This window comes from Thunnus thynnus, chromosome 2 (assembly GCF_963924715.1).
Source record: "Thunnus thynnus chromosome 2, fThuThy2.1, whole genome shotgun sequence".
NCBI classification, from domain to species: domain Eukaryota; kingdom Metazoa; phylum Chordata; class Actinopteri; order Scombriformes; family Scombridae; genus Thunnus; species Thunnus thynnus.
This window is the reverse complement of record NC_089518.1, coordinates 23,560,055-23,587,040: the sequence shown is the minus strand read 5'-3', so window position 1 is coordinate 23,587,040 and position 26,986 is coordinate 23,560,055. Positions and strand designations below refer to the sequence as shown.

Sequence of the window (26,986 nt, the reverse complement as noted above, 5' to 3'; positions counted from 1 at the left end):
TGTTAAATGCTCCACTAAATTCACCAGCAAGTCGCTAACTTTTGTTTGTTTCTGATGCTGAGCAGGTGGTGTACAGTGGGTTTTTAGAACTTTTTCTCTTAAACCGGCTGCCTGCTGCAGCCGAAAAACAAAGCTATGAGAGCAGTGAGAGTGAACCAAAACTGTAAAAGTTGCAGCCGGACAGCTAAACAATGAGCTGAAACTCACTATTAAGCTCTGTAAAGCCGAGGGGAGCTGCAGCATTGGGTGATAATTCTCTGTAGGTTCATCAGACGCCTCTGACATTACACATTGTCATTTGATACATTGTCATTATAAAAAATATTGATTATAGCTGCTTTGAGGATATTTAAGCTGCAACTCGAGTTCCTACTGCAAACAAAGATGGTAGCCAGGAATGAAATACTATCTCCTTGCTTGTTTTGTGCGACACAAGAAAGATATAAATGCATTACTGTGTATGAAAACACAAAATCATGGAAGATAATGACGGAAAATGTAGATAAGTATAACTGATAGTAAAATCCCAAAATACTGGTTCACATCATACAGTCAACAGCAAGAAATTTACAGTTACCATCTTTGGATTAGAACATAAGATTCACAGTTTGGGAAACAAGTTAAAAATCTTCTGTCGTGCAGAGGAATGAAGTGTTTCTTATTCTAGAAATATCTTACAGCAGTCAGTGTTGTTAAATAACACTCTGGGTTTTTCAAAGATCAGCAGGGAACTAACGTTAATCTAAATTAGGTGATCAGATTAAATGATAAAACAACATATAGATTACCAAGTATTAAACTAATTTTAAGCCTGTGTAGAACATCTTCCGACCTACAATCATCAACACAGCTCAAGACTTTGTGACAACTACGAGTCAAGCACTAGGACCCTGGGTTCCGTGGCCCAGTTAAACACCGCCTGTTGTTTAATTAATATGCATGCCAGCTCAATTATGACTGGTCCTCATCGACTTCAACGTGATTCATTTCATGACACGGCATACCTAACTGGCCGAGATTGAAACACTGTGAGGTGAAAGAGCGTTAAATTCCTTAAACGAGGTAACTGAGCACACACTCCTATCTGCACACACACACAGGGAAGGAGCGACGGAGCGGAGACAGACAGAGAGAGTAGTGAGACTTTAAAGATAATGATATGCTCCTCTTTACCTCCACACAAACCAATTTAAAAGCCTAGTGCCTGGCGTTAAGACAAATGCTACACTAATCCATGGCTTTTCTCTGTTGTCACTACTGCTACTCTTGAGGGAAATGGAGCTTTAAGATGCTAGTGGACCAATTTGCCAATTTATTTGCCAATTAAGGCGAGTGTGTAAGCAGGCTTTTGTGCATGTGTGACAACATTGTTCTCCTGTTATTAACAGCGCCAGTATTTCTAAAGCCAGTTTGTATTCACCACCCTAAAGTCAACCCCTCGAGCCAATGAATGGATCGATCCAGAGGCTTGACCAGGATATAACAGAGACAAATCAATGTGCTGGATGCTGGGTGTGGGAAAAGCAATGCAGAAGATAAAAAGTGAGCTAAAACCCTTTCCTCCTCTCTTCTTTTCTCTACTGAAACACATTTCCAAGCACATTTTTCATACACATGACCCTTCTATCCAGTTAGCATCCACTTTTACCCTTTGATTTCATTTTAAATCATCTTATTCCACACTCTGACTGAATCATAAGCATATATTCTCCGTTGGCTTGTTCCAGCTTTTGAAGTTATATGTCGTTTACACTGAGAGAAATATTCAAACCTAACACCATATGTTCTTATGGCTGCATTATTCCACCAAAAGGAAATATTATAGATATCTTGTGCATCATTTTACACACATTTCCACAAAGTTCAGTCAGTTTGAACAATATTTGACCGTACAGCATGAGTTTGTGATGTTCCAGCGGCGGGTCAGTGTGGTTTGGGCAATTTCAAAGATTAAACTCCTTTAAAAAACAGCTGGATAAGTGTGCAAAGTAATAATCTTAAAACAGATTTTAAAAGTGAGCTAGAGAGGCAGGATTGAAATACAAATCATCCTCTGAGGCTACCGTGAGTACAAGATTGAGGAAGCGAGAAGCAGGGGATCAAACACTTCCAGTCGGGGAGCTGAATTATGGAGCGCATCCAATTTATATTAAGGAGAGAAACCTTTGGAAAGACGCGTTTGACCTCAACACCATCCCTCTCTGTAGTAACCTCCCATCATCACAGCATTTATCAGTAAATGGTTGGTGAGTTGTAAATCCATGCTGTCTTTGTTTTGTATCTGAAAGGGAAAATTGAAAGAAGCAGTGTGAAAAGACAAGGCAGGATGTAATTTATCAGACTGAAACCCACACAGCTCCAGTGTAGTATTGATCTCATGAGCTGCATAACAGAGTATGTTGAGTTTAACCTCTTCAATCACTGACCCACAGCAGTAATGGACTCTTGCCTGGAGCTACAGACTTATGGTCATCAAAACATGGCGAGAAAAGGAGACTAAATATCACAGATTTCATTTAAGTTTGGACACTTAACCTCTTAATATTAGAACATCCCAGTGATATGATCTGCATTCTTCATATGTGCTTGCACTTTATTCACCTTATATTATCAATCTGTTTCTCCATTTTATAAAATTACAATCATTATTTCTGTCTATTATGTAATATATATACAACATCTACTGCATGTGCTGCTCTTTCCGAGGTTTCTCCCCTTTTTCCTGTTTATTTTTTTCCTTATCCTATCTGTGACGTATCTTGAACAGATTGTAAAGCCTTTGAGGCACATATGTGCTTTTGAGCCATATAAATAAAACAGACTTATGACTTAGCATTTTCCGAAAAAAAAAAAAAATTCCCTCGCTTTTCCCAGCTGATGTTTTGTGTTATGTTGTTTCTGTTTTAAATCGATCTTGTTCTTGTGCCACTTAGAGTCCTTCTTGCTTTGTAATTTGTGCTTAATTATTTTATTTTATTATTTTATTTTTTAATTTTTTAAATAATATCTTTACTGTTCCTGCTATACATTGAAGTGATCAGTGTTCATTTCCTATATTAATTATATATTTTGTTAATATCTTTGTCTACATGGGATAAAGTGAAGTTGGAACAGATGATATCAGTATAAATTTAAGAAGCTACTGTACATCAATATACACTTGTTGTAATTATTTATATATATCAAATGGATAATCCCTGACATCCCTGTGAGTAGCACTCAACCTACGGTGACTGTGACCTTGTCCCTGTGTGGAAGGAGAAAAACCAATTACCTTATCATCAACTGCAATACTCACACACACACACACACACACACACACACATACGTGGGCACAAAGGCATGCATACATGAACACACATGATATAAAACATGTCATGTGCACCTACACGCACACACACCAGGTTCATGGCTGGGCACACAGCCTAATAAGCTTCGAGGTAGAGCCATAAATTATCAATATATGGAGCAGGACCAGTTTCTATTATAATGGATGTTCATCACTCTGCGTACAGCTGGACACTAACTCGCAGGATGGCAGGAGAGAGAGAGAAAGAGGAGTGCTGTGCATGACTGTAGCCGCAACATCGCCGTTGCACCAGCTGAGTGTGTGCACATGTTTGGAGCATTGAAACAGCTGTCTTATCTTTGCACCACAGGATGTTCAAGTTTTTGTGGCAGACAAACAATCCATGTCAGAGCAGAAGGAGGCTCTTTGTGTTTGTGTGTAAAAAAAAACAAACAAAAAAGGAAAAAGAGGATGAGTGTGAACCTGTTTGTTTGTTTGTTTGTTTTTGACATAAATTAGCATCTAGGCCTGTGTGTACTCTCTGCCTCGCTCTCATTTTTTCTGATGTACAGTAAGATGTAGCGGGTAATGGTGTGTGCGTCAAAGGCTTAATACATCATATATGCACACTCAGACAATGACGATGACGTAGTTACACACACACAAAGAACATTCTATGCTGAATATAATGTTCGGCTTCAAAGATGACGTTGATACCTACAATTTCCTCTCCATACTTGTAGATGTGATTGAAGTGATGCTACAAAGTGATGCTTGATGTTGGAGGTTGTGTGGAAACATGCTGTTTGCTTCAAACGGTAATTGTAAAATCTGAAATAGATAGCAAGCAGAGTGTATATTTCTGGGCTGATGCTAAAAATACAAACACGACTGTGCAGACTGTTGCTACTGTTTGATGTGTTTTAATTGTTCTATTGTTTGTTTTTTAATATATTTACCCAGCACACCCTAGAAAACAGTATTGATGCTAAGTGGATTATCCTGAGGAAACAAAGTATTGAATTAAATGCAGCGCAACAGAATCTCCAATCACATGTGGCAGAAGTTATATTCCACAATACACCACGATGCAGACAACAATTTATTGTTAAAAAAAGGGATTTAAACCATTTAAACAATGTTTCCCCCCCAAAAAATCTAATTCTACTCTATCTTTAAGGAGAAGTGATGATGGGAAGAAACTGAAAATAACTTTCTTTCCTCCACACAGTTTTTACCAGATAAGGAAAGATGAAGTATATGAAGTGAAGGGAACAAATGCAAACATCTGGACTCACAGAAATGATTTCAAATTTAATCCTAACAAATAACCATGTACTTCACTAAATACATTCATACATTCATCATTAAATAAGGCCTGTGTGCCGTAGTAGTGCTTGTTGCATGTTATTCTCATTTTCAGTGTGCAGTGGTCATCTGCTGGCTGGAGGAAGGAGAGCGTCCTTGAACAAGATGATCTGATACTGAAGTGTCCTTGAGCAAGACAATGAATATCAATCAGGTACATGGGTGATCTCTGACATAGCTTACACTTTCTTATTTTACTGTCCTCTGCAGTTCATTTTTTACACTTTCTTCTCAGCTTTCCACCTAATTGTAGATCAATTTCCATCAACAATTGGCCTGTTTTTATTCTTCCCTGGCTTAGCCTGGCTTCTTTCTCACCACCTTGTCTTCCTTTTTTCAAAATCCGCCCGCTCTGCCAGTCTCATTTGAAATCTGTTTTATGTTTTAATCTGCTTAATCTGTTTTTCTTCCGCAGCCACTCCACCGCGCTTCCATTCCTTCCTACAGCCTGTTGATTTTTTGCCATCATCCTCACAGCTCACGTACTGCGACCAACCGCGTCACCCCACATTCTGTCTTATCAACCATCTCTCTTTCGCTTTCCATCCCTCTCACCCGTTTCTTTAGATGTCTACCTCTCTTCTATCCCGCTGTCTCATCTCTCTGCTTCCCTTCAGTTGCAAGCAAAAGTCAGAAAAGGGATTATTTCTCTTTAGTCATCTTCGGAGGAGCATCAAAGAGGCGCCGGCAAGCGGGATAAGAATAGAAGAACAGTGCTATTTATAACTTGCTCTGAAGAATGCCTACAAGCTGAAAACAATAGCACTGCCTCAGCATAGCTCACACACCAGCTACGCTACCTTTATCACACACACACACACACACACACACACACACAGAGTCAGCCCCCTGCAAAAAATGATGGTAAATAAAAGGCCAGCACCACATCAGCAACTCACACATCTCTGCTGAGAGGCAGATGTAGTAAAAAAACAACACCGACATCCATACGCATCTTTAAATAGACTGTATCAGTGATGTATCGATAAGGTGACCTGCACAAGAATAGAAACAGAGCAGTCAGCAGGATATATATCAAGCTTTCAATATAGTTCCAGTTATTATGGGCTATTTCGTTGCCGCACAGTAATTTCTAGTGAATTGATGTCCGTAATTGCAGAACTTTGGCTCAGTGGCTACATTTAAATCTTTCATGCAAGTGAGCCATGGTTACCCCACCCTCCACACTTACACACACATATATACACACTCATGGTGTGTAGAGCATCACTGACAGCTGACTGATGTTGGCCTCATGAAGAACAGTGATCTCACTCAATTATACATGATGTGTCACAGAGAGGAAGGAGGAGAGAGAAAGAGAGAGAGATGGAGAGATAGAGAGGAGGACGGAAGGAGATATAAGATGAGAGATACAAAAATAGAAAGTGAGAAAAGATGGACAGAGGAGTAAATTTGAAGCTGAAAGTGGGGTGAAAGAGAGAGCGAAAAGAGGGAGGGGATGGGAAAGAGAAGACGAGTGATGGAAAGATGAGAAGAAAAAGAGTGGACGATGAAGGGGAGGGGAGCAGAAAGCTGAGGAGGTCACTGTGTATTGATCTTGACGTGTCTGACTTAACATTACCACTGAACATGAGAGCAGCAGGCTGGACACGTTCACCCCCAGGTTGTAGACACACATAACCCCCCCCCCCCCCCCCCCCCCCCCCGCCCCACACACACACACACACACATACACACACACACACACACACACTCTCTCTCTCTCTACCTGCATTATACTCTGCTGTCAAGCTATTCTTAGTGTCACAGTAAACAACTTAAAAATAATTACGCTCTGCTGTAGGCTGTTGCCGCTCCTCGTGACGCAGAACCGGAAATCTTTTTACAAACAATGTCATCCACCTAAATAAATATAAATATACATAACATTAATAGGATAATATATACACACTCAATTGTCTCCTGCTCCTTAACATTTCTTCACTAGAACAGACTCTCCTCTTGACATTGCTGTTGGAACGATACATGTATGTGAGTATGAATGAGTATGACATTCAGCCACTATTATATGTTATAATAAACTATGACTAAACTTCTTTTTAATATTTCTTGAAGTCTTACTGTGCCCAGTAACACTTCAAGCTAAATAACAGCACTTCACCAATGCTGACGTCTGATCACTCAATCCATCAATATCATCACTGGAAACATGAAATATTCTGGATCAAACTCAGAGAAATCAGAAGTCTTCTCCAACTATTAGCTCTTTTTAAATCGAGGCTAAGCATAACTTTTCAGTTTGCCACTTCCTTTTTATTCAGTCAAATTTGGGACCATTCATTCATATCTTCTCCTGGATATTCTGTTTTTTTTTTTAAAAATCTGAGCTCATTTTATCTTCTGTTTCTTCATGTGTATTTTTATATCACCTTGTGTTTCTTTTATATCTATTCTTAATGCCTTTTTTTGTCATAAGTAAACACTCTGAATTGCCTTTCCGTTATTTTTACACTTAGAGTAATAAGACGTGTTACACATAAGTTATCATCCATTTTGTGCCAAAAAATGCATTTTCTATCGCCATAGAAATATCCATACTTATTGTGGCTTTTCAAGACATTTTAAAGTCCTCATTTAATCAGGATAGATCATGCGGTACCAAGCACTGTACCCCAAGGGGTGCTGGGTAATGCACCCATGTTTTATGCAAAGTCAAGAAGTGATGCCTAAGAGGAAAGTTAAAGGAAATAAGGGCATTGCAGACTCACATTAAACAAGCTATTCAGTTGTGAGGCATTTGCTCATAAGCACAATTTGAGAACAATTTTGTCACACAACATTTTAATGGTGTTCAATCTACTGCTGCCTGACCTACATATTCAGCACAAGCAGAAGAGACGAAATAAAAGAGAGTGGGAGAAAAGTAAGCAGATAAAGTAAGAGATGGAAGTCTCTGTACACTGGAAAAGGGAGAAGTGCTGTTGTTAAGCAGCAGAAGTGTAGCATGAGGAGCGCAGGATGTCATGAAATATGTAGGAAGGAGCAGCACAGCACCGGAACACAAAGCCATTAAAGAAAGCTCTGGAAAATGCAGTCAGCTAGAAATATTAAATGTCCATTTCCTTATCGCACGCAGATACACAGACACGCAGCTAAAAGTGCACACACACTCACAATGTTGGACTCTTGCATTCACGCAACTCCCGGTGAAAAGCCATGCTTTAATGTTCCCAGACGTAGCAGCGCTGAACACACTTTTGTGCTCTCAGAGACACAAACACGCAGGTATACATGCATGTGAGCGCGAAAATACAAAGATACAGACACCACCCCTCTCTGCCTCTCTCCATCCTCCTCTCTCAGTACACTTAAGGGTTTTTTATAAATCATTGATTGGGTACAAGTAGAAGTCCAGCGAGACAGTTCGTTTGACATGCTGCGAGTGTTTTCGGTCTTTCAGGGTCAGACAACAGGGCCGAGGCTGCTGCCAACTTCTTCTGGAGGCGGCTCAGGGGGAGATGAGGTGCTGCTCTGAGCTGCGTTCACTCATGGCGCTCTCAACTCTGTTTAGCTGAATGTGTTGTCAACAAGCTGGTGCTGCTTTGAAGAATTTTGGTGCAATGCTGAAAATTTAACAACAGAACAGAATAATGTCCATCCATATCTTTCCATATGTTGGCCAGCATTTTTTATGCAATGTCCCTTTACTAAACATATGTGTGTGCTATAATTATGAGTCATAATTTGGCAGATACACAGATTTTATTTTTTACCTCTCTGGCAGCAGCTGCAGCTCAGGGCCCAGGAGCCCGCAGGATCTACACTGCAAGCCCACAGGATCTAATTTGTTTGTGCAAGCAGAGGGGAAAACTTATATTTTCCTTTGTTCAGGCAGCCAAAGAGATTTAAATATTTCATCCGTCTCTAATGGATCCAGTGATCAGGTTTTATGTCTTTTATGTCAATTTTCCAGTTGGCTGCACTTCAGCTTTGAGGTGTTGGTTTGTGCATCAGCTCCTTGGTGGCTTTTCTAAGTGAATCAAAAACCCAAGTCTTCATGTCTGTCCAGAAACAAAGATCTAGGAGTTTGACAGCGAGAGCAGATTATGATCTTTTAAAGTCATTCGCCACACCTTCTTCATCAACCTGCTTTTTATACTGAGCATTTTTTCCTGGTGTATCTTAGTACAGCCATTATAGTATCTGCGAACATCTCCGATAGAACTCATCCTGCTCATTTCATTTCACTGGGTGGCAGACAGAGACAGATTTTGATGTAAAAACTTCCAACAGCACATATGATGACTATTGTTTTATTCTATGTGTGACAAGCAGCTTTATGAAAAGAAGTTTTTGGGCGATGTAATTACTCTTTATTCAGTAAAGGTTCGGGAATTACTACTTCGACTGTTTTGAAAGAAATAAATTATTGTAAAATATTTGTGAATCTCTTCTGTTCCTCATATTGTCTCAGACTCCAAAAGCTTTGTTAGGTTTGTAGCTGCTAAATCATGAACAAAGTGGTCTAAAGTATACCCATGATATAAAAACATGTATTTCCAAAATGTCACCTCCTCAAGAATAAATAAAGACAGTCTTGGTTTAAGCATGTAAGAATGTAGGCGTTTATCATGGCTGCTACACAGAAGGGATCTTTCTTGGCTCTGTCAGTGACACTTTATGTCTTATCATCTTTGTACATAAGCAAAAGCACACAATAAGCTCATCACACACATACACACACACACACACACATATAGCTTCACTTGACTGATTGCAATCAATAAGCCAAACAGTATTCCCCTCTGTCCTCCTCATCATTACTATCACCACCATCACCACCACCACACCCATGGAGCTCCATCATTCCCTGTGCGATGAATGAAACTTCACCCTAACTTCTCTCCATGTGGGTCTCATCTTGCTTGGACCAAACATGGAAACACACACAAGCACACATATATAAAGCCCCAGTAAATATTCTGCCTGAGGTTCACCATCGTTTCTTTTTTTTTTTCTCTCTCTTTTCTTCACTACACATATCTTAAAGGCTGTATAGTGAGCAAAGCATGCAACCTCTCCAGTAAATCACAGCAGCATGGAAATTAGAGCAAAAATGCGTTCAAAATGGTCGAAAAAAGACAAGCTGAATCAGAATAACAAACAATATGGGGCTATAAAACCATTAAAACAAGAATATACCTGAAGGGCATTTCTCTGTCACCTCCACGTGATAATTGCAATAATCACAAAGCACAAAGGTGGAGAAACTGTGTGCGTTTTCATGTACCTGGATGCTGCAGGAGATCTCGGAGTCGTCCAGTAACCGGATCGTGCAGAGGACCTCCTGGTCCAAGGAGCGGATGCTGGGGCTGCGAAACCGGAGCATTTTCATCCTTCTGTCGGTTCTGTTTCAGCTCCTCATGTCACCGGATCCACAGGCAGCAGACCAGAGGCGCAGCGTAGGCTACATAAACGCAGGACTCACGCATGCACACACATTACATGTATGTGCTTCTCAGTCAGGTCTTGTCACCCTCCCCTGTGACGCCCTTGGGAATGAACGGGGTGGATGGAGAGATGGATGGATGGATGGATAACAGAATGGATGGATGTAACAGAGCGGGAGGGAGGAGAGCCTGCATCCGTCTCCTGCCTGCCCACTGATGTATCTACAGGAGGGTCTCTCTCTCTCTCTCTCTCTCTCTCTCTCTCTCTCTCTCTCTCTCTCTCTCTCTCTCTCTCTCTGCCTCGCTCTACCTCATTTCAACAGGACCTGCACATTGCAATTATGATCCCACGTGTGGTGTCAGAAGTGCATGTGGTCATTATTGCGGGAAAAAAAACATATAGTCACTGATTTTCTGTGCTATATTCTTTTTTATAGGTTTTATAGGTAACTAAAACGAGCTGTGAGCTCTGTGAATCTATTGTTTTATGGGCTATTGATAAAATAATTATGCAAAAAGCTTCTGATCCACAGACTAAGTCATACAGGTTACATCATCATCATCACTTCATTATTGCATTGCATTGTTTTGTGCATCACGTGTGGATTTGTGTCCAATGAAGTGATGACAAATATCAAAATCTACATTCTGCAACGATTCATAAGTTCATCAAACATCCGATAATAAAATAAACAGCAGTGATCAAGCGGCGAACGGTGAAATCATTTTATTTCCATCAATAATAACGTCAAAGGCGATTCAGCTGCAACATAATCTGAGCGTGTTACGGAACGACGTCACTTTAATTGCGAACGTAGCGACGTGCTTCGTGCGTCATCACGTGTTTCAGCGAAACAACCCGGCGGCCATGGTCCAAGCGGATCCGAGTCACTGAAGAAGCAGGATGTGGCATACGTGGGATTTTATCGTCTCTCTACAGGTTACATGAACCACTGATTCAGCAGGAATACCTGACACACTCACTGGATGCTGCACAATGCTTCAGAATATATTTTCCTGTGAGAAGAGAGTAGCTAAAAAAACTGTGTGTGTAATTACAAAACTAATGTTTTATGGTACAGTTGTGTGTCGCTGGCTTGGCAGGCGATACATTTAGAGCCATAATACGTTTTTGCATAAGTACTGTCAGTGACTGTATAACTAACCCTAACCCTTTTATACAGTCAACGAGCACCGTATGCATAAAATACCAGTAGCTACTAGCACACCACCAGTTAATTCATTATAACGGCAGGTTAACCTTAATCCCACCGACTGGGGTACCTGCAGACCCCAGAGGTCTCCTTTTTATCATATCTCACAGGTGCTTTATTCTATCATTCCTATCATTGTTTATTGTTTCTTTTTTAATTAATGCTTTTTAAAATACCAATGCATTGGGATCTTGGAGGATCCCAGTCAAAAGCACCTAATTCCGCCTATGAAGTTTTAATAGATGGAATCATTTATTGAGTTCATGTTTGACATGGGTCCTAATTTAAAGTGGAGATGCACCAATACTGATATCGGATATTGGTCTGATACTGACTCAAATATTGGGTATCGGTCAAATTTATATCTACGTATTTATTTGTTACATTTTGTTTGACAAATTTAGGAAAAAAAAACAATGTTTAAGCAAACCTGATTTTGCCTTACTCATAAAAGAATGATCCCAGGCATTCAGCTTATTAATTAAACACTGGTATCAGATCAGTACTAGGTATCAGCAGGGTAGGAGAAAGGTTGTACTTGGGATAAAAGCTACAATTTATATAAAGAAAAGTATATATGTTCATTTTACACAATATGCAAATGAACTGTTATTTTCCTAAAATAATAATAATGTTGTTTTTCTTTTTAGATGACATTAAATACATAACTAATAATGTTTTGAGAAGAAATAAGCAAACATTTTTTTTGATAGTTGTTTCTTACAGTAGTCCTTGTATCTTAAATATGTTGGTAGAATGAGGATTAAACTACATGAACACTGATATTATTTCTACATATTTCTATGGTTGAGATGTTTACATGTGTAAGATTTCCTGATCATACCTCTTGAGTATAGCAGACAAGTCCCTTCCAGTTATGGAAGTAGTGATTTTTCTTCTTCTTCTTCAGATCCATTTCAGAACAGGAGCTGACCTGTAGGCGTCTGCAGATCCACCTGTTTGTTTGAGCAGGATGATCTACATCATCATGGGAGTCTCAGGTTGTGGAAAGTATGTGCATTGTTTATTTTTGTGTACCAGGACATCCTTACTGGGAGGCATCTCACATAAGCACACTGAGCAGAGTATAACCCACATGAGTTAAAGGAAGCAAAATAAATGAGATTTTTGCTTGCATCAGTGGCCTTTTATTTGATGATCAGTGAAGATGATAGTCAAGTGGAAATCTTCCACAATTAGTCTTTATAGTATAAAATTCTCTTTTTCTTTCCTCAGAAAATGTTTCCCTTTTGAGCTGCGGTGGAAGGATTGTAACAAAAACTGGGAATTTGGCACTAAAAAGACTAACTTCAAGAGATATCCATTTGATTTGACACATTCGGACTGCCAGAATTTCAAATTAGCTTCAGATAAACTTTTAAATGCATTTTTGCACAGCGGGAGGACTGGATTTTGTCCCTCTTCACTTACATTGGAAGCCCATCAGAAGTAGATCTTTAAATGGTCAATGTTTTTGAATGATGACACTGTATGAAGTCTTTTCTGTTTTGCTCTTTTTCTTATACAGAAGCACCTTAGGGACCTTCCTATCAGAAAAGGTAATTTAACCCATCCTCCACACACACACAAATACACCTCTACTCATGTCTCTGCACCCAGTATGACTACATCTGTGTATCCACTCATCAGCTGGGGTGGCCCCTGCATGAAGGAGACAACTTCCACCCTCAAGACAACATTGAGAAGATGGCTCGTGGTGAAGCGCTCACAGACCAGGTCAGTCCAGGTGTGTGAGAGTGTGTGTTTGGAGGTGTCTTGTTAGTGTATTTATTTGTACCACTCCTCTTTAGTAAATCATTCTCGGCAGACTCGCAGCAACAGAAAACTCAATAAGTAGGTGGAGGAAGAAGACAGTGAGAGGAACAGGAAGGGAAAATGAGCCCATAGTCCTAAAATTTAGTTGAGTCATTTATTTTTGTTTGGTCAATATTTATCTTTTCCCTGTCCATGCTGACTTTCAAAATGAAGGGAGATCTCCAAATAATTGACTGGCTATCTGCCAAAGCTGAGTATACAAGCTTACAGGCGGACCAACATTTGGCAGGAGTTTACTGTTAGAGGTGTTTTCATGGCCGGCAATAAGCGCCCACTCAGAAATTTGCTTTGGAGGCCTGGGAGAATTACCCTGAGACCTGCTCTGTCCAATGCTTTGGCATGTTTTAAAAAATACTCAACAGTTGGCAGTTTCAGGATGAACCGATGAAGTGAAGGCGAAATGCAACGTCAGGATTACTGTCAGGCTTTGGCAAAAATGTGACTTTCATGCTGATATCAGAGTTGGCAGGTTGAGGTTGGCAGAACCAAACAGGAGATGCTCAGAAGCCTGGATATAAGAGAATGTGAGTCCTGTTATACGAGTTCAGTTCTTCATGTTAAGTATGCAGTATGATAAGAATGTGACTCCAGTTCAGCTTTCTAACTAATTTAGGATTGATTGTTTGTGATTGCAGTGTAATCAAAGATGTGTTTGTGCTGCCACGTCGTCTGCTGATCTGATCTCTGTTTGATTCCCTGATCAGTTCTTTGTAAGAGTCTTTGAGTTAAGACAATCAAACAGAATATATTGTCATTGTAATGTCTAACTCTGAATAGTCAGATTCAATATAAACACTGAGTGCTTATAATAAATCTCCACGGGTTATGTCTCACACACTCAAAAATGTTAAAACTGTAAGTGGTAGATAGAGAGAAACCATCATGTTTTTCATGTTTGGATTTCATCTTTTTTTAGAGGAGCAGAGTTGTTACATTAGTTTTTGGCAAATATCTGAAACAAACTTCAATTTTCTGCTTCATAATCTTTCCAGATAGTGACACCCAAACGAGGCGATGCCTTGTTTCCCCCCTCGGGCAGCTAGTGCAAAAACCCTTTAAACCCAGTGAATGATTTGTTTTATAATCCTTGAGATTAAAAACATTTCTTAACAAAGTTGAGAACTGCTGTTGAAGACAAGGGTCAAATGAATCTACTATCTCAAAAAAATATGAAAAGGTGCAAACTAACCACCCTGAATGAACGCTGTTTAAAACAAAAATATAACCAGACATGATGTTGTTGTTTGTCTCTTCAGGACAGATTGCCTTGGCTTCTCAAACTGCATGAAGTCATTGAGAGGTACGAATAAACATACCACACATACACATATGCACAGTATATATGTGATCATGCACTCACATAGTTTGTAGTGGTAAAGACACAAACAAATTTTGTAAGGACAGAACTGGAGATGATGATGGGGTAACAGAGAGAGAGAGAGAGAGGGAGCTGAAGAGCAGTGGAGTGAAGTAAGGATATGCGGGCGTGAAATTGTCGAAAGAGATAAAAAAGAAAAAAAAAGATGGTTTTGAAAATTGAGATGAAAACCAGAGAGCGGAAAGGGAGCTTGGGAGGGTAAAGACAGATTAAGTGAGTGGGAGTGTTGAGAAGAGGTGAGGGAGAGAGTGAAAAGTGTGCCATCTCTTTCTTAAAACGACTACGGTGACATCAAAGAGTTCTTTTCCTTAACTCTTCCACTGCTAGTTACACTTTCCTCACTTCTTTTTTTTAAAATCCACTCATCCTTATTTTCTCTCTGCATCCTTTTTCTCTGTAGCTGTTTGCGCACAGAGTTCACTTTGTTTCCCCACTATTTTTTAACATTTTCTGCATTTGGCTAACTGTGTGTGTATATGTGTGTGTGTGTGTCCTCCTATCACAGAGAAAGGTGCTCAGGCTCTGATGCTCTTGTGGTGTGCTCTGCCTTGAAGCGCATCTACAGACAGATCCTGCTCTATGGTTCCAAAGCCCTCACCTTCTCTTCCTGTCCAGACCAGGAAATCCCACTTTCCACCCCTCCTGATGTCTTTTTTCTCTTCCTGCACGGCGACTACGACTTCATTCACCAGAGGATGGTGGCCCGGAGAGGACATTTCATGAAAGCGGACCTGCTGCGTTCCCAGTTTGATGTTTTAGAGCCTCCGCTGGATGAGGAGAATGTGTTGCCACTGAACATCACGAGGAGCATCACTGATTTGGCCACGGAGGTCGAAAAGCACCTCATCAGCCTCAAGTCGTCACCAACGACAGATACAGTGGCCGTAATCTACCAATGAGAATAGCAGTTCAGAAGAATTTGGTAATCTTCAAGGGTGTTCAGGTTTATAATCAAAAGATCATATCTTGACAGTGCAGGGTAAAGCACCTTTTGGACAAAACCACACAGAAACTTGTGGGAATTCTGAATTTGTCTACTCATTAGTGCTTCAGGATGTTAAATGATAATAACAGAATAACAGAGTCTGGATGATCCTGTGGTGCATTTGTGATTCTGAACACTGCAGCTAGTTGGCTAAAACCACTTTGAAACACAGTGTAAGTGCCATCATCATAAACTTGTAAATTTCTATCACACAGGGTTTGAATTGTGACCAATTACAGATATCTACCTCCAGTAGTGTACAACAAGGGAATGTTGACAACAGTGGTCAAACAAGAGGAGTTAACGCTGTGAGGATTCCAGTTTTTCACAGGAAAGTGCGGCACACCTTATTAGTTATATTATGTAATAATAATTAAAACACATGGTTTGTAAATTTTGTATTTTTGGGTTGCAAACCAGAATTATGAGCCTGTAGAGGGCTGCTGATTGTCCTGCAGTTGCCTTTTGTTGCACACAGTGCAGTGTGGTGATTTTTCTGTGGAAAATCCTACATCAGTCTGTAACTTGCCTCCCTGCACAGATGGCAACTTATGATGGACAAAATGCCTTGAGTAGATTTTTATTATTAGAGAACAATGAGCAACAATGTTTTAAAGTTTAAGACATTATTTTAAGCAGATCAGTTTACATTTATATGTAACAAACATGCAAATTTGGCTTTGAAGTGTCTGTACTGGGATGATTTACTGTTGCATGGGCACAAATACATCAAATTAAAATAAAAACGTTTTTGAGTGACATTTTGGGTTGTTGGATTTGGGTTCATAAATTTCATGACATAAGCTCAAGACCATTCATATCTCAAGAAAAAAAACTTTTCATACCTTCAAAATTCGACTTTGGCCAACAAAAGTCACTTTAGACAAGAGAAACATGTTAGTCTGGTGCTGGCTAGAGAAGCTGATAATGAAATTGAAGTTTTCAAGTTTATTCTCAACCTTGTAAACAATAGTTTGACGAATAATTCCAACTCAACAAAATCACATGTAGTCTTCATCAGTGAATGGAATTTGCTCAGTGTTATACTTAAATCACATGATTATTATTGAATGAACTCCATTTGCTGGTGAAGACTATGATTTGGTCGAAAAAGATAGTAAGTGGTCCTTGGAACAATGTATGCATATAACAATATTTAACCTGAACACAAAAATCTACAGTGTATCAGACTGTTTTATTGTGTTACAAGCCTATGACAGATGTAACATTCACAGAGTAAATTTGAATCTTTGGTTTTGTAGTCGAGCTGTTGGGTTGATTCAGAGTTGCACGGGTTATTTAAATAAAAATGACCAGATAATGGTTTTGGTTGAATATTTTATACCTCAAGTTTTGGATTCTTGTGTTAAATATTTTACTTCACTTTGACAGCAGAGCTGACTTGATGACAGAGAACCCATACATACTTCAAGAAATAATGCTTTTTTTTTTTTCTAAAATCCCTGAAAAGTTTGAATAATTCAGGATCGGTTTGGTTCGGAGGGAACAAACAGCTGGTGGACAGCAGAATGTTTCTGCTGCTTGCTATGACGTTGTACCATTTCCCTGATGAATACTGCTTCACCAAACACAGTTTTATGGTTCTTGATTATCTTTCTGCTTTCCCTTCAACAATAGAGGTTTCCTCACCTGCTTTTAAATTGATTTTTTAAAGTCTAACCAGGTTTGCTGAGGTTACTGACAACTTAGATTCAGGAAACGGATTAGTTACAGGCAACAGCAAATCATGTTTTCTATGATTTGTCAAACTACCTTTCATGCACTGGCATTAACTGCCAAATGCACCAACCAATCTTAAAATTTCAATCTTCACACTGAATGTGGTGAAGTAAAAGGATTAAAGGGATTAAGAGTAAACACCTTACTGTTACACACTGCTGTGAGGAAAATTTGGCTTTTCTGACACCCAGACAAGAGGTCAGATCAGGTCATGGCTTTGTGATTCCTGCTGGCTGATCTATGACCATCTTAAAAAGACACACACACACAGATGAGATGACCATGATCACGATGCCCCCGTACTCTCGGCCAAACACACACTCACACACACCTCCACTCAGCACTGTAGAGCTGTTTTTGTGGTGTGACTCATCTTCAAACCTCATTCCGAATATTTTAGGAGCTTCTAATCCAAAAACCCCCCTCGGCTACTCTCATATCTCACACATCCAGACGAATGTACGGACACACTGCGACACACACACATAAACACCACTGAAGATTAAAACCCCCTCAGTCTGGCAGCAACAGACACACACACACACACACACACACACACACACATACATACAGGTTGTCAAGTGGATCACATACACACGGATCTGATGACGGAGTATGTGTCTTGTGTGTCACTTAATCCATGAGGTCTCTGGCAACGAGAACACAAAAGCAGGAATGGAATACAGAGGACAACCCTCTCTCTTACACACACATGTTGTGCTGGTAAGTCAAATGAGTCTTCAACCTTCTACAGATTTCAGACTATTGATTTACACAGAGGTTAAATAATATATAAATAATAAAGGTTTAACTTACAACCTACACTGCTTTAATTGCCACAGCTGAGATTTGTTATAAAATATGTTGTGCCTGCATAATTCCAGCTATACATATCAAAACAGCTGATATTACTGAAGAAGTAAAGTGTAACTGCCCCCTTGTGTTTGTGGTAGAGTAGTACAAGAGTAGGTCCAGACACAGCAGGGGGGGAATGGGAACTTTACTTAATTTACTAAGAGTAAAATAGCTAATAACTAATTTTTAATTCTGATCAGTTGAGGATTTTTGTTTTGGTTGGGTTATTGTAGAAAAATGTGTTACAATTGTGATTAAAAAAAATGCATTTATCCATCAGAGAAGACAGCAGCCCAGTTTGTGTTTGATTTTGTCTTTATTGAGACTGACAGGTGATGCTCAAGGTGATATCGTGTTTTGACCAACCAGAACCAAACTCTTATTCATTGGCATAGCCCTCTAAAACTACTGTACTGATGCAAAACAACTGTTCATTACACCATGAAGACCAATGTATGGAAGGAACATAACATGCTTTACATGACGAAAGCAGAGGAGCCTTGTGTGGAGAATGTCCCATGAACATGTATTAATTTCTACTGACAAATAGCATTGAGCTGATGCAAAAGTAACAGCATGTGATGATAGCATTCAACAGTTTCCACTGATTATGTCAGAGCCACAAGTCAGCTAAATGAGTGAGCGTATGTTGCTCAGTTTGCTAGTGAAATCCAAAAGGATATAAAATGTACCACACAAACACTGCAGCGTGATACTGTATATTTACTGGAGCTAAACTGAAGGAGAGCACATGAGCTTTCTAACTGGCTCCTTATGCATAGTAAATCATAATCATCATCATTATAGGTGTGTTGTAAGGTCCAAAAAGGTTCAAATTCTTTTTTTTTCGGGTTTGGACTCTCATTTTCTAGCCTAATAGACTTTTTCTCCTATGAACAGGATGAGCAGCTTAGCTATGCAGATCATAATTTCTGTTCCTATGTAGCCTCAAGATAAACACTGATATTCGACCACTTTTTGGCTGTGCACAAAGTCATGCTCTCCATATTAAATACATCTTTTGCAGTTGGGTGTACCTTTACAGATTAATAATTATCAGTGTGTCTTAACAGCTTATGGTGGCAGCAAGAGAGAGCAGAAACAACACACAGCAGATTGTGTTTGTGGTTCAATCTGTTGCCTGAGAGTGTGAATCGTCTGTGTGCTTCCAGGACATCTGACTGTCTCTGGGTGTTAAAAGCTTTCATTAGAATCTGACCAGGTGGCGGGATGAAAAGGGGCCTGAGCTCAATCGTGTGGCTGTACAGAGATTAATAATACATGACTTGATTCTGAATATGTATGCAGTTGCGCTACAGTATGTTAGGTGGATTCAAGTACGAGTGAATGAATGTGAGTGTATTCTTCAATTTCTACCCGAATATTAATCCAAAGCTCTCACTCTGAGGAAGAAAATCCTCCTGTATGTGTAAGTTTTCTCAGTTCTCTCTTTATAAAAAGTAAGTGCTAAGTGTACAAGTGTGACTAATGCGAGGGCTGAATACAATTTACAACAGCAGACAGAGGTTAGTGTGGGAAGTTCCTGAATGAATTGTGTCTTAAAAAGTACAGCATGTATGACTGTTGGATTGTAGGGACTTACATGTAAATGTTAGTACAGGTGCATTCATTTATGTGTGCACGTACAGCATGTGGACAGAGAAACATCTGTGTGTCACTGACTGAGCAGATGTTGTACAGCAGTGATGAGGTCTCCTCCGGTGCTGATGAGGGCCTGAAGGTTAGCCTGTCGGTCTGTGAAGCCCATAGAGCTCAGCTGCTCCAGCTCCTCCTGAAAATCAGCCTCCTCACGATGGACCTGACAGGACGTGACAGGAGAGTTATTTAAAGTGTTAGTTATTACAATAACATGACAAAAAGAATTAGTACGTAAAGAAATTTGTGCCTCTGGGAGTTTCAATGTGCTTCAGGTTTACACTGTCCCCCTTTGGTCTCCTGTGTCTGTCTTAATCTGTCCCCAAGTCAATTTTTGTAAATTAGAAAAAAATAAATAAACAAATATACTACAAACTGTGTGTCTGTGACATGTGTCCACAGCATGTTTACTGTATTTTCTTATTTGACCACACTGAAAAAATGCACATGGGATACACAGGATTGAATACTGACTCTTGTCCTAGTTATATGACCAACTTTCAGCATGGTACTCTTTCTGTAAATACTTTAAAAATGTTTGTTCTTTGTGCAATAAGCAGTAAACCATTTCAGAGAAGAAAAAGAAGCATTGCAGAGTGTGTCCCTGTAATCTTTAGGCCTAGAACTGATGTGTTTCAAATTCAAGAACAATTACAGTCACTGAACTAAACAGAAAGTGTAAGTACCTCACGATTAGCACTAGCCAGCGCCTGCAACATCTGTTGTACAAACAGCTGCTGCTGCTCTGTCACTGTGGCTACCTGAGGACCACTTCCTGATTGGTTGTTTGGGACAGAGTCAGGCCCGTGCTCAGGGGCAGCATTAACATTGGCTCCAGTGTTTCCAGGTTCAGCCCTGCAGGACAGACATGAAAAGTTGTAAAATATATCTAATACACATTTCATAAAAAAACACTTCTACCCTGAAACTAAACCATCAAGTGAGTGATCTTTATCTTGAGGTGTGTTTTTACTCACGCAGGTATGAGGGCAGGGGCCTCTGTAGTCAGAGTCTGGAGGCCCTGTTGGATCTGAAGAAGAGCCTCCATGGCTCTGGGGTTCAACATGGTTGACAGCAGCTCTGGACTCTGCATCTACACATTTATCATAGACAGTGGTGGAAGAAGTATTCAGATCCTTTGCTGTATTGGTAAAAGTACCGATACAGCAATGTAAAAATACTCCATTACAAGTCCTACATGAAAAATCCTACTTAAGTAAAAGTATTAGCAGCAAAATGTAGTTAAAATATTGCAGTAAAAGTAGTGGTTTGGTCCCTCTGGTGGATATATTATTATATATGACATCATTAGATTATTAATACTGAAGCATCAGTGTGTAAGCAGCATGTTACTGTTGTAGCTGCTGGAGGTGGAGCCAGTTTAATACTTTATATACAGTTATCTAGTTTAGTCCAGTGGTTCCCAACTTAGGGTTCGGGCCCCTCTAAACGGTCACCAGATAAATCTGAGGGGTCGTGAGATGATTAATGGGAGAGGAAAAAAGAAAAAATAAAGTTCTGATAAACAAATTTGTTTTCAGTTTTTGAACTTTCTCTCTAATCTTTGATTTTTGGTGAAATATTGGATCATTTGAACATTTATTAAAATAAAATCATGTGAGAAGTTTAGAGGGAAAAATCACAATTTGGCGGAGCTGTTAACAACTAACAGACATCTGAAATGTGACCCCGACTACACACTGCTTTTTGTAAGACGTCAAAAGCCAAAAAGGTTGAAAACACTGTTTTCATCTTTAACAATGTGTCGTATTTTAAAAACTCATATTATCCATTGTGTAAAATATTAATCTGAAAAGTAAATAGTAACTAAAGCTGTCAAATAAATTTAGTGGGGTTGAAAGTACAACATTTCCCTCTGAAATAGGCTATATTTCAGAGGGAAATGTTGTACTTTGAATCGAGGTATAAAGTAGCATAAAATGGAAATAAAGTTTCATAAATGTACTTAGTTACTTTCCACCACTGCAAAGAACTCGGATAACCAATATCTAAAGTATATAGTGTCCAGTGTCCATCCTTGAATAAGAATAGACTGATGGACCATCATCAGAACCGCTAAACCCACTCTGCTAGTGTGGCTTAAAAGTACTTATATTAGCCACTTACAGTATATTAATACATGAATATTAATTAATGATTAGAAATATGTCTGTTTTTAAGATAAACAGGGACATCTGATAAGGAAAAGGGGAAAAAAGATAAAAAACCATGTGTTGTTCAAGTAAAGTGAATGATGAATATAACACACACTAGACATTTTGCCCAGTGTTGAGCAAATCGTAATACTGTTGTTATCTAGTTGCAGTGAGTGTGAGAGTTCAGTGAGGAGAGTAAACAAACCTGTTCCAAGAACAGAGGCAGCTGCTGTCTCATCTGCAGCTGTAGCTGAGGATTTCCTGAGAACAAAGGATGGCTCAGCAACATCTGAAACAGTATTAAAATGAGAGCTATGGTATCTGCTGTGAGAGCTTAGAGAGATGTCAGACAGTGAGAGATACATTGTGTAGAGAGATTATGGACTCGATCTGTATTATTTATCTGTGCTCATTTGTATGCGTTGTCATACCTGTGCTGCCAGGTCAGGATTCTGGCTGAGGCAATTCAGAAGACAGCTGATATACGGCCCAGACATCAGGCTCTCCATCAGTCCTGGACTGGCCGTGATCTCTTCTAGCAGTGACTGCATACCTGACACAAGAGAGATGAGGCCACAGATACAACATGAAGGACAGCAGGGAGTAATTTATATAGATTAGGCAAATACTGTAGATCTGATTCCTTTTTTTGGTTAGTTTGGAGAAAATGGCAGTGAGTTTCAACACTTTTAAAATAATCAATGGGAGTAAAACTAAGATAAAATGAGAAAGAGAGATGAGGAAATCTATACTTTGGTTATTTTGTGTAGTTTAAATTGCGTGGATGTGTATTTTCTTGCCTGGAGTAATAGTGGGCTGAGGGTTTGGATCAGGTGTGGGTGTGGCATTCAGATATATGAGAGGATCTGTGGGGCAGCTGGAGAGAGATGGAGTCTTCTTTCTTCCTCTTTTGGGTGGCTGTTGATTCCCAGATGATGCAGACACCACTGGAGGCACTCCTATCTGGCTCTGAAAGAGAGAGCAGAAAAGAGACAACTCAAAATAACTAAAAACGCCAGATTAGTTTGACCTTATCTGGACAGATAATTCAGAAAAAAAAACATTCAAACTTGTACTTGTGATCGTTTGATATTGTCATTTTCTTGAAGGCCATCAGGATCACCAGTGATGGTTTCAGAGTTGTCCTGCTCTGGTTGCAGATTGTTTAATGCTCTGTCTTCATTACGCATCACTTGATGTATCATGTCAGGGTTCCTGATAAGCTCTAAAACCTGGAAAAGGAGGCAAAGAGCGAGAAGATATACTGTAGGTGGGAGAAATGAGTCAAGGCGGAAGCAACCACATCTCAATGAAATGAAAAATGATTTATTTATTTTTTTTGTCGTTAGTTGTTTTGTATCACAATAGTCTTGCAATACCCGACAATTGGAGATCCCCACCTACTGAAGTCTGGGGATTTCTAAATGCACTGTAGTTGTTAGTTGCCGCTAACAAACCTTCACCCCTTACTGGAGATGATGCTCTCCCCCCACTCTCCTCTGTAGTGACATGCAGTTCACTGGTGCCCCAATATGAAGGGCTGTCCTAAAGACTTTGGATTGGTTTTGCAATGCAGAGTTTTTTTTTAAACTCTCTAATTTGTTTCCACCCAATTTTAACAACGAAACCTGGGAGATTGTCCTCAGTCTCTATGAGTGAAGTGTTTAGAAACAGACCTGTATTTTTTTATTGATTAATTTAATGGAAAACGGCATATTCATTACTTTCTGCTCCTTTAATATGTAAACTTTGGAGCTTTATGATTATCATAGTGATAATAGAGAAATAAATGCTTTGGCACATATACTCCTTAAACCCTGCCACTCAAAGCTCCCACCACATCTTTACCTCAAATACACACAATCTTTTTTTTCCCCAACCTGTACCCACCTGTGTAACGACATCTGTGTTGTTGAGAACATCTCCCACCTCTGGGTTTGTCTGTAGGAGCTGCTGGATTTGGGGATTAGACAGAATGAGCTGTCTGGTGAGCTGAGGGCTGGAGTTAGAGAGGGTACCCTGCACAAAGGGGCTGCCCAGGAGATGGTGAACCATCTCTGGGTCAGCCAGCAGCTGCTTCTCCATCTGGCGCTGGAGTGCAGGGAAGAAGCCAGGCCCGTTGTTTGTTAGGCCAAGACTGTCCAGACCTTCCACTGTTAAGACATGATCAGATCAAAAGAAGAGGAGCTTGTAAAGCACAAGACAGCTGAGTGGGGTCTGATCATATTACAGCAGCAATATAAGCCCAGACAGACTGGAAAGGAAAAATGATGACCGGAAACTAACAGGATCACATATGAAATGCAAATGTGATCACTTATGAGATGAGTAAAGGCAAAACATAATCAGTGGTGATGAGTGTTACTATGTTCTGCAGTCCTTACCCAGGCAGAGGGGGGAGGTGGGAGATGGTGTGAGGTTTTCAGGTTCAGGGTGAAGAACAGCTGTGAGCTCTGACTGGACCGGTTCTGAAGCTGAATCATTGGTGGAAACCACAGACGAAAGCTGAGGCCTGAGAAGGATTAATTTGAAGTTCCATTACTGCATCCATTACTGTTCCATTAGAGTTTTTGCGCTCAAGTCTAATATGACACATACAGTAATTCTAATGTTGGATATTGATGTGAATACCCAGCGTATCCATTTTATTACTTTATTTGCCTGTTATATAATATATAGTAATGTGCAAAAGTTTTAGGAACTTTAGATGTTTAGATTCTTAATCCATTATGCAGTACCATCAGGGAGGCGTCTGATCATCCAAGATTTATTCTGCAGCATGACAATAACCACAAACATTCAGCCAGAGTAATAAAGAGCTATTTTTAGCAACAAGGACAAGAAGTCCTGAAAAAGACGGTATTATCCCTGCAGAGCCCTGATCTCAACATCATGGAGTCAGTCTGGGATTACATGAAGAGACAGAAGCAACTGAGACGCCGAAATCCACAAATTCTCCGAGATAGTTTGAACAACCAACCTGCCAAGTGCCTTGAAAAACTGTGTGCAAGTGTACCGAGGAGAACTGCTGCTGTTTTAAAGGCGAAGCTGCTCACATCAAACATTTATTTCATTTCAGTTTCTTCTGTTTACTGAACCTTATATGAAGTTATTTGATAAATAAAAACTATTCATGGCATCATTTTTTGAAAGCATCCTCACTTTACTTTTAGTGGCTAAAACTTTTGCACAGATATAATCAGCAATACTGCCAATAGATTTTAACATTACAGCTGAAATTAAATTCATTTAATGAAAGAAAAGCTTTATACAGCATATGATAAAGAATAATACTAGTCATTTGACATATTTCTAAACCAAATGTACCCCATTATAGTGAGCGCTGATTGATGATAGCATTGATGATCAGTCAATGCTTGCAAATATATGGCAATGCTTCTCAGTAAGCTGAATGATGCTGGCTTTGTTGAATTCAAAAATGTTTGTGCGTCCTTGTACCCAAATTACTTTTAACTGACTGGTTCAAGTATCAAGTTAATTTTAGTGTGTTAGCTCAGCATAAAATAAATATTTTACCATCGTCTTTCACAGGGCCTTATAAAAATCACAACACCTACCTAGTTTAATTAATCAACAAACAATCACAAGAACATATGATGCAGCTATTTATTTCTCAGTTTTTAATTTTATACCTCGTAGTGACTTTATATATGCTTTCCTGATTAATGCAAGTGGCAGTGGTTTAAATATACTGACTGAACTGTCCCATGTGACTTTTTTTTTTTTTTTAAAGGAGTTTAACCCATAAAACTCACACAGTCCTGCTTAATATCCATATGCTGCATGTTAAATGCAAAAACACACAACTCACTGTTTTTGAGCTGTAAATCTGGACACATAGCAGCTCTAGTGTGTGTGTGTCTGTGTCTGATCACCAGCTAGAGCCCATATGTTCATGTACCTTTGGATCATGCACAGGCTGACTAACCCATCCTGTTGTTTGAGGTGACTCAGCAGTTCTGAATCTTTTAGGACCCGGCCGGAGTGGATCAACACCAGCTGGTCTGCAGGGACCCCTCGGGGCTCTGCTAGACCACATTTCAGCTGCACGCACAGACACACACAATAAACACACAACAGCATTTTTGCCAGGCAAACATATGGCAGTGATGGCACAGGTTAAATGTGTGGTTTCATTATAATATTCAATGGAATAGAAATAATTAACTGAAAGACATTCAGGCCATTTACACACACATACACACACAGGAGTTGAGACTCAGAGGTGCGTTTGGTCTGCTGACCTGTCTGACGGTAGAGTCTCCTCTGACGTTGAAGTCTCTGCTGTCTGTGACACTTTTAACGGCAATGTGGATCGTTTCAGCCTTCGGACACTCACACGGTGCTCTCGGTTCATCTTTCACCGCGCCTGACATCTCACTCCTGTGCGGGCGGACGGTGATGGTGGTGGTGATGGTGGTGGTGGTGATGATGATGATGATGATGAGCGGACCTGGGGAGGAGCGCACAGTCCCGGGGCGGAGGTGCGCGTGTCTGTCGCGATGACTCGGCACAAAGTTGTGTGGATTGTGGATGTGTGCCAGCTCTGACCCGACTGCGCAGGGAGGCGCAGACACAAAGCATCCACCTTTTTTTTTTTTTTTTTTACTATGACAGATTTTTGTTATTTAGTTACCTTTTTATAATATTACAGTTCTTTATACGTGGTGTAATTTTTCACGCACTAATCCTTTTGTAACCAGTCAATTTAAAAAGTACAGTTCACCACAAAATTAATCAGGAGTTTCGAGATTTCACTCTTCATATATCCTACATTTAAAACAAGTCTCTCCACATTGAAGGGGGCATCTTATGACAGAAAAATACATAATCATCCAAACTTCACCAAGTGATTGCACTGGAAGTTCAAACATCCACCACCTTCTCTGCATCTCATCTTAATGCTCTATTACTGATGGATTAAGCTGCACAAACTGGAGGACTTGTGGCTGATCCCGAGCATTTGATGCTGTAAAATGATAAATAGGAAGAAATCAACTCTTGCTGTTTGTATTACAACATTCAGAAGAGTTTCCAATCACGTGTGGGGTTGGAATTGAGTATTAATAGATCT

At 39.7% G+C, this 26,986-nt stretch overlaps 3 protein-coding genes across 10 annotated transcripts in view; 1 reads left to right on the top strand and 2 right to left on the bottom strand.

The window, feature by feature from the left end:
- Positions 1-10,280, bottom strand: part of frmd3 (FERM domain containing 3) — a 56,599-nt gene extending 46,319 nt beyond the window's left edge. For both annotated transcript variants that reach the window (XM_067611938.1, XM_067611947.1), the window contains exon 1: positions 9,912-10,280. In XM_067611938.1, coding sequence (XP_067468039.1) covers positions 9,912-10,016 — 105 coding nt within the window. In that variant the 5' untranslated portion in view covers positions 10,017-10,280. The remainder of the gene's footprint in view (positions 1-9,911) is intronic.
- A 610-nt stretch (positions 10,281-10,890) lies between these two features.
- LOC137198206 (probable gluconokinase) lies at positions 10,891-16,245 on the top strand. Of its 5 annotated transcripts, none has more exons than XM_067611885.1 (6): positions 10,891-11,011; positions 12,196-12,296; positions 12,814-12,844; positions 12,936-13,022; positions 14,378-14,421; positions 15,005-16,245. In XM_067611885.1, exons 2-6 carry the CDS (start codon positions 12,259-12,261, stop codon positions 15,396-15,398), a joined length of 594 nt encoding a protein of 197 aa, XP_067467986.1. In that variant the 5' UTR covers positions 10,891-11,011; positions 12,196-12,258; the 3' UTR covers positions 15,399-16,245. The 5 variants fall into 5 exon arrangements, with proteins under 5 accessions (XP_067467986.1, XP_067467996.1, XP_067468003.1 ...); XM_067611895.1 differs by having other exon boundaries at positions 10,919-11,090; XM_067611902.1 differs by having other exon boundaries at positions 10,919-11,116.
- A 2,131-nt stretch (positions 16,246-18,376) lies between these two features.
- LOC137198192 (ubiquilin-1-like) lies at positions 18,377-26,692 on the bottom strand. Of its 3 annotated transcripts, none has more exons than XM_067611867.1 (11): positions 26,157-26,692; positions 25,841-25,956; positions 24,276-24,403; positions 23,782-24,044; positions 22,968-23,123; positions 22,692-22,860; positions 22,323-22,444; positions 22,097-22,180; positions 20,713-20,828; positions 20,422-20,590; positions 18,377-19,898 (listed from the first exon to the last, which is right to left on the bottom strand). In XM_067611867.1, the coding sequence occupies exons 1-11, from the start codon at positions 26,286-26,288 to the stop codon at positions 19,755-19,757; spliced, it is 1,599 nt and encodes a 532-aa protein (XP_067467968.1). In that variant the 5' UTR covers positions 26,289-26,692; the 3' UTR covers positions 18,377-19,754. The 3 variants fall into 3 exon arrangements, with proteins under 3 accessions (XP_067467968.1, XP_067467959.1, XP_067467978.1); XM_067611858.1 differs by having other exon boundaries at positions 25,814-25,956; positions 26,157-26,691; XM_067611877.1 differs by lacking the exon at positions 25,841-25,956 and having other exon boundaries at positions 26,157-26,691.
- Positions 26,693-26,986: the final 294 nt, after the last annotated feature.